General features: G+C 45.2%; 1 protein-coding gene across 2 annotated transcripts in view; it reads left to right on the top strand.

Moving 5' to 3' along the window:
• The window catches only part of LOC115574492 (prospero homeobox protein 1), a 32044-nt gene extending 21465 nt beyond the window's left edge, over positions 1-10579 (top strand). For both annotated transcript variants that reach the window (XM_030406068.1, XM_030406069.1), the window contains exon 5: positions 7207-10579. In XM_030406068.1, coding sequence (XP_030261928.1) covers positions 7207-7392 — 186 coding nt within the window. In that variant the 3' untranslated portion in view covers positions 7393-10579. The remainder of the gene's footprint in view (positions 1-7206) is intronic.
• The last annotated feature ends 1487 nt before the right edge of the window (positions 10580-12066 follow it).

Genomic DNA, 12066 nt, shown 5'->3' with positions numbered 1-12066 from the left:
TATCTACAAGTAGGGGTCTCTCATTCAAAACAAAAGACATGTACTGCAAAGTCTTTACAAAGTTACTTTATTTGTCTATATTTTATTTGACTATTTAATAGATAGAGGAAAGTATAAGTTGATAAAACGTTTTAGCTTGTACAAATTCAGTTTAATAGTTGACTTGGTAATTCTGAGGTGAAGTAAGTAAATCAACATTTAAAATGTACAGTGTAAGTAGGGTCATGTTATTCATGAGGTATTGCCTGTTTTGTTAAACATTTGCAGCAGTGTTATGTTATGTTATGTTATGTCTTAACCAGGAAGTTATAGCTTCAGGCAACCAAATTAAAATGCACCGTTACCTCGAGAGAAAATTTACAATTTCTCTGGATTTAAAGGACCAGTATGCATTTTTGGGGGGCCTATAAACATACTGACAGAGCTCCTGATTCAAGGAGTAGCAATTTGCAAGAGCTAATATGAGTTATTAACGAAATTGGACCTTTCGTTTACATTTGTATTCATAAACATTAGATCAGAACAGGCTTGAATAGGATCATTTAACAAAGATTTCTACTAATGAAATTATATAGTGTAGCTTCAAACATTGTTGAAAGCATTTTGGACAGTGTAAGTCTAGACGTTTTTTAGACTTTGAATGCAGAAATGTTACATATTGTACCTTTAATGAGAGTCCCTACCACAGCGGCGAGTCCACTGTGCTGAGCTGGTCCCTGTGGCAAACCCCTCGACAAAAGACCGTAAAAGATTCTAACAAATCTGATATTATTTGATATCACAGCTGTGATGTGAGCGTCTTTTTACGACTCGTCTTGGCTTTTTAGTGCTCTTAGTGGGAAGAGTTAGGGGGAAGAAAAGAATAGAGCGCAGGATCATCTGCTTCTCAGTGAATAGCCGGGGGCTATTGAGGGCCTCTGTTTGACGTAGCCTGACAGGTCCTTTTCTTCACCGCGTGCTGTGTGTCTGTGTGTGTGCGCTCACATGTGTGTATGTGAGAATAAGCCACTTTATTCCGCGCACTGATTAAATGACCAGAGCTGTGCGTAGAGCCTGGGGCGCCAGGGGTGGCAAGGAATCACTTAAACATAAAGAACTACATGATCCCCTCTCTCCTCTTCTCACCTGCTCCCACACACACGCACACACACACACACGCACACAAACATATCCTCCTCGCTGCGCCCGTCCAACACTTGACTCTCCCTCCTCCCTGCGTCCCCCCTCCTCCTCCCTTCTTCTCCCCTGTCCTCCCTCCTTCTGTCCCTGGTCACCTTGTGAGGGGCAGCCTGCTCTGTGGCACAGCTGCTGATTATGTCATTATTTCTGGACCATTTTGGTCTCCCTCCGTGTGTGTGTGTGTGTGTGTGTGCGCGCGTGTGTGTGTGAGACTAATGAAGCGTGGCAAAGGGACTCATGCCAAAATGACCAGGGCGTGCATCAGAGCTGCAGATGTGTCAAAGCAACCCCCCCATTCACACACACACACATACACACACACACACACGCTTCCCCTTTTCCCCTGCCGATGCCAAACTCTCCCTCCTTCAATCCAATCTGCAGTTTATTATTTTTCTTTCTTCTCCTGCCATCTTGTTCCCTCACATGCCCTTCCTTCCTCTCTCCTTCCACCGATCCGTCCATCCATCTTCCGTCCTCCCTCCATCGCAGCAGCTCCTTGCCCTCCATCCTTTATTGTTTGCACCGCCCACCCACCCGCACCCGCTCCCTCCTTCCTCCTCCCACCTCTCCCACCCTTCTATTCTTCCTCTCCCTCCCTCCCTCTGTTCTCCTCCTCTCCAGATGTCCTGTTCCCTATCTTCCAGACTCCCTTGCTCCTTTCTTCCCCTTCTGCCTCCTGCTCTCTGAGCCGGGTTGACTTCCTGACCTCCGGAGGCCCGCCGTTACATTGCTCCGTGACCCCCCTTTAGTCAGATCGCTTTCTCTCAGCCTGTGCCGAGCTCAGACGATGACAATTTTTTTTTGAGTCTCTAAACAAGTGATTTCTGGCTTCCCCCGCTGTTTGCGATTCTTCTCAGTGCAGATTATTTCCTACTCTGTCGTCTGCGGCTGTTGTTTGGCCTGATATAGAGCTCGTAACCTCACCGCAACCCCCTCAATTTCTATGAAGCGAGGGGAGGAAAGTCATGTCAAAGAGGCCCTGATATGATATGAATTCTGTGCGTGTGTTAGGGTGGGGGGTTGAGGCAAGTAAAGGTGGAGGGAGGAGCGAAGAAGATGGGATAGGAGAGCGACTTCATCAGCGTCTTTGACCCTGTCCTGTCCTTGACTCCCCGGCGGAGGTGCACCTTGAGAAGAGCCCATGTGACGCTAGTGATCATTGCTCGCAGACAGCAAGACTCACACACACACGCACACGTACATGTATACACAACAGCCCCTCAAGGCTCCACGTTCTCAAGGCTATCAGCGGAGTGAGGGTGGCTGGTGTTTGCTCAGCTTTGAGGCCCGTTTCCCGTCCCACTAGTCGCGTAAGCAAGCAAGAAAAACAGACACTTGGCGGATGATAGATTTAAGAGGCATTCAGGAAAAAGTGGAAGGTTGGGAAAACTGAGAAAATTAGGCGCTGTCAAAAGGAAATGATCAAATGAAGGATCCACTTTGAGTGGGCTGGACTCTTCAGCCAGGGTACAGTCTTATCAGCTGGAGAGGGGGCTGAGGGTTAGGAAGAAAGGGGACATGGGTTGTGTTTGCCTAAAGTGACAGTGCGGGCCAAGGGCTTATCAAGGCCTTTGTAGATTATTGATCAGCGCAGATACGTGAGGCACAGGGGCCTGCGAGTGTGTGTGTGTGTTCGATGTTCGGGAAGCTCTGGTTTGACTCACCAAAATGTCACACGCCTGCTCAACTTCAGTTTCAACTCTGTTTTGAAAAAACGTCTGTTTCGCTGTCAGCAGAAAGGACAGTAGTCTTAAGATACAGTCACCGCGTCATCTACGGCGTTAGAAAATCTATAAATTCTCTCTCCCACGCGGACAAACAAACACAGTGACAGGGGAAAGCATGGGAAGTGTTGGTATTCCCATGCCGAAGCCGGGGTTAGGAATTAACCTGGCTGGCAGCGAGGGCTCCTGTTGTGTCCCTGCATTTCATCCTTCAAGGCTGCAGCTCACCCAGCGAACACACACACTCTCTTACACACACGGCCTTATCTTCCAGGGTCTTGTCTTGTTTGGCCAACGCTGTGCAAATAGAAGGTGCAATACATCTCCTGACAGTTCCCAAAAGCAAGGGGGGAGAAAACACGTTGGCCAAACAAACAGCCAACCCTGAGTCACCGAGAGAGAAGAGATTTCTCAGGCTTTACCGAAACACATGCAAAAGACAGACACACACACATACACATACAGAGAGTAGTGTGTGTAACAGTAGCCTTTATCTGAGGGCTCGGGGCCTCTGGCTACCTTTTTTTTAAACGTTTGTCTAAGCAGTCTTAAGACAGGGGCCGCTGCCGGACTGAATAGCTCCCAGCAAGCCGTCCACAGGCTCCTATTGTCCTCCGTCATATTTTATTATCTCATCAAAAAGCAGGAAATCCGATTCCCTCTCTCTGAAAAAGAGCTTATCCTTCTGTCTCAAAGCAACCTGTCACGAGAGAGGGAGATGGAGAGAGGTGGAGAGAATGGGGGAGAAGTGATTAACTGGCTCATCGCTGCCTCTCGTTGAGGTCTTTCTTTCTTTCATTCTTCCTTCCTTCCTTCCTTCCTACAGACCACAATGCAAAGGCTAGGGAAACGTGTGTGTATTAGACACCGGCCCTTTTCTCCTTTTGCTGATTCTGTTCTCCCTTTTTCCCCCTCTCGGTCTTCCTTCTTTCATATTGTGTTACACAGGGGTTGAGAAACAGTAATATCCTTTTTCATGAAAGCTTTTGTTTTTTTTGGACCCCCCGCCACACACACTTCAATCCACTCCATCTTTCTCGCACCCTCCTCAGAACAAAAGCTTTTATTTATCTATCGAAGGCCATACGATTTTATCAGCAGAGAGTAAAGCCTCATTGTTGTCATACGAAAGTACGTATGACCCGGCCAACATGTTTCGCGTGTGCCGGCGGTGTGCTCTAGGTCATGATTATCATCCCTTCTGGATAAAATAAACATGCGGGTCGTGCAGTCGTCCATATTGACATAAAATGATCACAGAGAAAGTTCGAGAAAACAGAAAGTTGTCTTCGTAAATTCACGCGTGGACGCACTCTCAGTCACCGTGCTTGCCTTTTCCAGGCGTCATCAATCACATCATACTTTATTTTCCTCTGTCTCTTCCTCCCTCTCCCCTCCCCTCTTTGTACATCTGTCCTTTAATTTTGGGGCTCTGCTGAGAAGTTGTTAAAAAGCCCTATGAAATATGTATGAAGGATTGTGAGCCACGCAATTGGCCCCATTTACCGGACAGCCGAGCGAATGAACGGCCCACACTGGATAATCCCCCACAATGCCCCTGGAACAAAGGCCCAACAGCTGACCCTAGAGAGAGAGATGAAGAGTGGGGGAGTAAGGGGGGGAGTGAGTGGGACAAGGGAGGGGTTGCAAACAGTTAAGGCTCACTGCTGGACAGGAGGCAGCTCGGCTCGCACACACAACTCACACGTACTCGCAAAACAAAGGCTTGTGGGACAGGAATAACTCCCTCTGTCCTGTAGCTGCATGCGCTCTCTCTCCTTAGACTCTTCTCAGCCCCTCCTTCCCTTGCCATCTCTCTCTCGCTCTCTCTCTCTCTCTCTCTCTCTCTCTCTCTCCCTCCCTCCCGCTCTCACTCTCTCGCCCGCTCTCTCAGTCAAGAGGATCTGAAATACCAATACCCTTTTCTCCTTGACATTGCTTTCTCCTTGCAGTCAGCGTTTTGCTGTCCTTTTATAGTCAAAACGTCAGGAGAAATTCCATGCAGGAATATTCTTAGTAATGCGGCACTCCCTGCGTCTGGCGGCCAGGGCGCTGCGCTGCGCTGCACCGGCCCGTTAGCCGGGTCTTTTGGGAAAAGGGTGCGCATGCCCACACGGGCGCTCGCAACGCATGCACACGCAGTTGCCCTCGCGCCGGGGGGTCATTGTGCCAGTATTTCAGAGAGGACAGCAGTCCAAACAATGAATTATATCCACTTTCTATCGCACCAGAGGGGAATTCAATATTTGGGGAATTGGGTTAGCTTGTGCGTTTCTCTCTCTCTCTCTCTCTCTCTCTCTCTCTCTCTCTCTGCCAAACACACACACACACCACACAAGCTCCTTATTCACGACTCACCTTTTCACAGTGCACAGAGATATGCACACACACCAGACACACGGGCATCTTAGCCTTCATTCATCACCCCGAGGGGGGGCGGGTGGTTGTCCCATGTGTGTGCAAGTGTGTGTGTGTGTGTGTGTGTGTGTGTGTGTGTGTGTGTGTGTGTCTGTGTGTGTGTGCGGGTGTGTGAAGAGGCATGCCTGTGTGTGTGTGTGTGTGTGTGTGTGTGTGTGTGTACATGTCCGTCTGTGTGTGTTCCAGTGGCCGCTAACCTTGCTGTGTCCTGACACTCCTGATGAGTATCTGCAGGACACTGGAGGAGAGGAGCGGAGCGGAGTGCGCACTGTCAGGCATTTGGGCAAGCTGCTGTAACTGTGTGTGTGTGTGTGTGTGTGTGTGTGTGTGTGTGAGACAGTGTGTTCGCGTGTGTGCGAGCATCAAGGGAGGCGGGCAGGGAGACAGTCAGCATTATCCAAGCAGGTGACCCCTGAAGGCTGCGTCGCCCTGGAGCTTTGAGTCGAGGAAAGAGACTCAGCCAAACACACCAGGGTAGCTAGTGTGTATGTGTGTGTGTGCAGCGAGCATTATGTAGAGCTCTGTAACAGTACAGGATGTGTCATCTCCTTGGCACAAGGAGGTGTGTGCACTGGTGTGTGTGCTCACGCCTGCATGAGTGTGTGTGTGTGTGACAGAGTGTTGGCTTGGGGGAAGGTGTCACAGATCTTTGCCAGACTAATCATCTCCATGGTGTCGGTGAGCGCTGCTGTCAGGGACACTAAAGAGGCGGCGTGTCTCCCCGTTCCCAAAGCATTTAGTACTTCCTCTTTCGCCAGCACCTCTCCGCCGCTCTTCACTCAGCTCCGCTTTCTTGTTTGGTCACAGATTTACAGTGGGACTCATAAAGATGTCACGCTCGCCGTGTTGTGGTGAGGGAAGTGGGAGGTGTGAGAAACCTGAGAATTCGCAAGAAGTGACTTTTCTCAGGCTGACGCCTCAATCAGCTTTTAAGGAAGTAGATACTCAGGAGATTTATGGTTTCACATCCACGGTGAGAATACAAACATATTCTACAAGGGAGGAGAGGGCAGTGTCGAGCACAGTGCATGCGAACACTGCAGGTAAATGATGGAAGCTGTGAAGGGGAAGGTGTTCCTTTGGAGATCATACATTCATTTTCTGCACAGTCAACGAGAGATTAATGGCAGAGACGTCAAATTCTCCTGGTTCATCAGTATGAAAGACGAGCGACTGTCTTAGAAAATGTGCAAGAAAAGAAAGGGGATGTCATTTCAGCTCGGATAAAACTTTCTACAAGTCACGCCAATTCACGTTGAAGCTTTTGCGTAACACGAGTGCCCGACACAATCATAGTCGGAGTGTTTCGTTCAGATTCCGACACAGCTCTGATTTGTTTCTCCAACTGGCAACTGCAGCTGAGGCTTGTGGGTATTGTAGTGTTTACAGAAAAAGGCTTTGGGGACCATCATAATGCCAACAGTAGGGTTATCTTCTCCTTTCTCTTTTCTTTTTCCATATTTTAATGATCAATGTGACCAGAGAATCTTTGTATAACCATTATAAAGGAAAGCAATCATGAATGAGAAAATAGCAGGAGAAGTATCAGATTATCAGAACTAACATTCAGCATTATTACGGTGATCAGAATCGTTTTTTTCTTCGTCTGATTGCCAATAAAATGCACATCTTTGGCTCTGATGCAGCAGCCTCTCTCTGTTTATGGTCACCGCTCTGTGGTCTCACTCATTGTCCCGCCCACAACACTCTCTGATTGGTTACATGTCACAAGTAATACCCTATCAACATCAAATAATCTCAATCTGCAAAGTAACTAGCAATAGCTAAAGTTAGAGCCTGCTCAGAATTTGTTCTGTGTCCTCTCTAAAATCCTATTTCAACAAATGATTAACCGTCTCTTTCCTTCCTGTGTCTTTTAAAGGTCCCCGATCGCTTCCTGGAGGTGGCTGAGATCACACTGAGAGAGTTCTTCAACGCCATTGTGGCCGGCAAAGACGTGGACCCGTCCTGGAAGAAGGCCATCTACAAGGTCATCTGTAAACTGGACAGCGAGGTCCCCGAGGTCTTCAAGTCCCCCAACTGTCTCCAAGAGCTTCTACACGAGTAAATCTCTCCCTCCTCCTCCTCCTCCTCCTCCTCCTCCTCTTCGCTCGACGCTTTGCGCTTTTTATATTTTCTCTGATTTCATAGAATTAAAAAAAAAATGATATTCTCTTTTTGTTTTATTTCCATTTCCCCCCCAACTTTACTTTGGATTTCCTGTTTTTTTTTTTTTTTTTTTTTTTTTATTTTAAACTTTTTGAATGTAATGAAAGTTATGAAGTAGCATTCCCAATCTGAAGCCTCTGTGGCAGTTCCTAAATGACCTAGCTATTGTGTTGTTGTTCTTCTATGATAATTATCATGATGGTTATAATTTGTTTTTGTTTTTCTATGATTCTGAACTGAAGAGACTCTAATCTTATCGGGTGTTTTTTTTTCTTTTTTTTTTTGGACCGTGTGAACCCTCATCCCGCTCTTTTGGCCTGTTTTATGATCGACACTAACTCCAGTCCTCAGTGTGTGGAAGGAGTTCCTGTTCACACAACTGAGAACATAGGCTGGGTTCCCCTAAAGACTTTACTCGAGGCACCCACGGGGAGCGTCCCCTCCTTTTCCAGTGAGTGTCCAAATGAACTGTGCTCGCGAAAAAAATATAGACTGTGCTACTGAAGACGTCCCCCAGCAGGACACTCACACACACTCACACACACACACACATACACACACACACACAAAATCAAGGCCTAGTGACGTTAATGACTGGACTAAGACTGGACTCATGGTACTGGTCTGTACTAGTCTGTGGGACTTGGACTGGTTTCAAATAGCTACTGAGCTCTACCATGTTTTGAAGTGTGTTTTTCCCTGCAAGTAGGGCATTGTGTTTATTGGCTGTACATTCTTATTTTTGATTATTATTATTATTATTGTTGTTGTTTATGATTATTATTATTTGTCATCACTGCTTGCTAAAGATTGGCACTTCGAGAGTTGTTTGTCCCTTGATGCCGTTGCAGAAAAAAATAAATTATTGCTATTAATATTATTCCACCAGAGTTTAGATTCTGAAATATTTTTACCCCCTCATTTCCCATTTTTCTCCTTTTTTTTTTTTTTTTTTTTTTTTTGTTCATCCATCTCTGAAGTGGACTTTTTGTTTTGTTTTGTTTCGTTTCGCCTGGAGAAATGTTTTCGAATTTGGGGTTTTAACGGAAGGGCCAGAGCGGGCTTCTGTAGTGACGAAGCCATTTCCTGTTCTATAAAAGGAGAAACACGTGAAGTAAACATTTCTGAAGTACAGAAAGATGCAGATGAAGTGCGTTTTTTTTTTTAACGGCTAAATTTCACATAGCCACTCCAGCTTTCAAAACTAAAACCTTGTTCAGCTACCAAGCAAAACATATTATTCTAATTATCTGTTGAGGATACACAATAATCACTGCATAGTTTTTTTGTCCTTTTGTAGCTCAAGTCGGGCAGGCTTTAATTGCGATTAGACTATACAAGGTGTAAATTACATTATGAAGTTATTTCAATAGCAGTCGATACTTGAATATATCAGAATACTGTGCCGATCTAAAAGTACGGTGTTTGCTGAAACAATACGAAGATACGAATAGACGCATCGCGGAGAAGAAGATGATTCGAGGAGGGCGACGAGAGAGGTGAATATAAGCCGAAAAACGAGCGTTCATTAATTCTGCTTTGAGTGGAACTTCCCCCACAAACAAGAGAGAGGCGCACACCCCGCTCCTTCCCTCCGTGTTCACCTGCCTCTGAGTGATCCAGCTCCTCTCTCACCGCAACAATACGAGGTCAGAGGTGAGCACTCACCCCAGGGGTAGATGGAGAAGCTCTCAGCACTACAAAGAGCGGGGACAAAGGCGCAGAGCGAGGAGCGACACGCACCTGAAACCCTCCACTCTGTCCCGCCGTCCCAAACTGGCAGCTTTTAAAAAAAAAAAAAAAACCCAAAGTGAGATTCTGTTGATGCCACTGTGCCCGGTTTGTTAAACGCCATTCCTTTCACGTTTTTTAGACTCACATCCCACGTTTTTTCCACTTGTTCATGCATTTCCAGCGTTTTATTAATTTTTCATCCGCCCTCTCAGGCTTTTAAGCGTTTTAAGAAGCGGTTAGCGCTAGCTGCCCTTTTTGATGAGGTAAGTTTGGAGCAATGAGAGGACTTGAATGCTTTTTCCTAGAGTGCGTGCGAGCTCGCCGTTGATCTCACCTTGGCGACATTAGCTTATAGTGTGTCTGTGTGTGTGCGTCACAAAAGATCAAAAGGAGGCAGGTTGCTTAACCTGCTGACTTGTCTAAGCGAGACAAAGCACCTGACAAAAGGAGGCAGAGAAAGACGGAGAGCTACTCCCTTCATTATGTCCCCCCCCCCTTCTCCTCCTCCTCCTCCCAGGACAGTGTTCTTCTTAAGATCCGGAGCCCTGAGAGAGCGAGTCGGACATATTTCTCACTGAAGGATGGGCACGTCTCAGAGTCTCAAAGCACCAGCCAAGGGCTCTAAAGCGCCACAAAACAAAGGAGAAAGGAAAGGACACTTATCTGATGCACAGATTATTATCGCTCCACACCCTCCCTCCCTCCCTCCTCCTTCCTGCAACCCCGCCCTGAAGTTAAAGAGTTCCTGCGCCTAAAAAGATTAATTCAGGATAATGAAGACTTATGTGCAAAAAAAAAAGGAGAAAAAAAGATGGATTAGCAAGACCTTAATACCACGTTGAGAATATTTTTGTCAAGTTTTCCTTTTTCCGGGGTCGTTAACATTATCGAAATAAATATATAGCCTTTTTTAAGAATTGTAAAAGATAAAAATTTATGGGAGAAAATATATACAGTAGTGGAAGCTCGCTGGAAAGGCACTGTTAGAAATTTGTTTCATAAAAAGAAAAGCTCGAGGGTATTTTTAGTGACGGCTTTTGTTTAAATCTGTATTCAGAATAAGTGAGTTGTTGGTAGTTGCAGTAGTTGTAGGTTTTTTGCAGGTTTTGTGACCACTTTTTTCCCTTTTTTTTTGGGTTTCCTTACCTTTTTGTATCTTTGTGCTGAACGGCTGTCTTTCTTCGAGATCGGAAAAAAAATACACTTGGAATATGTTTTCAGAGTATGAAATATTGTTGTTGCTACTGTAAATACTGTCAGGATGAAACAAAGAATAGCTGTACAGTTTGTTTTCTATTATTACCGCTAGAGAGGGGTGGGTGAAAAAAGAGAAGGGTGGAAACAAAAAAAAAGAAAGAGGGATGACCCGCTCTCTCTATGTGGACTCACAAAAAAACCCACAGAGGAGAGGTTTTGGTTGTTGTTTTGGGTTTTTTTTCCCTGCCATGCCTTTAACGGGGGTCTGTTTCCCGTCGGCAGTGCCCTTGAAGTTGCACCAGCATCCGTTTCTTTAATTTTTGGCCGACAGAACGATGCATTACGGCTAGCGGTCGGGTAATGATGATGTCACGGAGCGGCCCCTTGGCACGTCTCGTCCACACACACAAAAAAAAACAAAAACAAGGGCAGACCCCCGCCGACGTAGCTCTAGGTTTGACCCGGGAGAGAGACAGGAACTCATTGTCATCAGACGAGTCATGGAGGGGACACGCGTTGTACAGTAACAGTTTGATAAATAAAAAAAGAGAGACTGCAGACAGAAGAATAAATGATTTATAACATTTTTTACCGGGTTCAAACCAGTTGGAAGAAGTTTGGACTTTCTGTGGAGTTTCTGTAGGCTTTGCATTGTGTGGGTGTGTGTGTGCGTGTGCGTGTTGACGTATATGAGTGTGTGTCTTTGTGAGAGAAAAGACCGATTATGAGAACCTGTGAACCAGTGAGTGACACAATTCTCAACACTGTGGCCCCTCCCCCACCCCTGGGAGTACCATCCTGACATGTAAATGATTCTCATTAAGCGTTGGCAACGTGTGTTCAGTGTATGTATGTGTGTGTGTGTGTGTGTGTGTGTGTGTGTGTGTGTGAGTGATGCGATAATTTCCCTCTGATCTGTTTTCTGACCTGTTTGAAAGGGGCTTTTTGTTTCTCGATGCTTTCGGTAGTAATTCTTTTCTTTTTTTTTATTATTATTATTATTATTATTATTATTATTATTATTATTATTATGACATTGCTCCTCTTTTTCTTTTATTTGTAAATATCAATGATGTGGACTTACAGTGATAAATACTGCCTTTGTGTAACTTAGCAATATGTTATGTAAATAGTGTTTCGTTGATGCTTTTTGTATGACATTATTATTCGATTCTAGTGCAGTAAATTCCAAACTGGAACGGCCATGTTTTTCAAAATACAGTCTGAATAGTTACACACAGGTTGTAAAATACAACTCATGACATGGCTGCTTTTTTCTGTTATTGGTGTCTATTTGTCTTGCAGATTTTGTGTAATTTATTGGTTTAATTTATCCTAATTTATTTGATGTTATTTTTCTTTGGTTTTTGTTTTTTCAAACAGGGAAGGCTGTACTGCATTTCATTGACTAGAACCCACTTAAAAGAAATTCTTATCTACCGAAAAATTGAATTGAAAAAAATTAATAAATAAGCGTGCTCAAATGGGAAAAATATTGATATCTTGGCAGCTAAATGGAACTGGACAGTTTATAAAGAAATAGAAATACAAGGTTGTTATGTTTTGTTCCAGGACAGGGGCTGAGGGTGGGCTAGAAAGCTTAAAAACTAGTTTGAAGCAGTTTTGTATTTTTCTCTTGAGA

This window comes from Sparus aurata, chromosome 22 (genome assembly GCF_900880675.1).
Source record: "Sparus aurata chromosome 22, fSpaAur1.1, whole genome shotgun sequence".
NCBI classification, from domain to species: Eukaryota; Metazoa; Chordata; class Actinopteri; order Spariformes; family Sparidae; genus Sparus; species Sparus aurata.
This window is presented reverse-complemented; position numbering and strand designations above follow the sequence as displayed.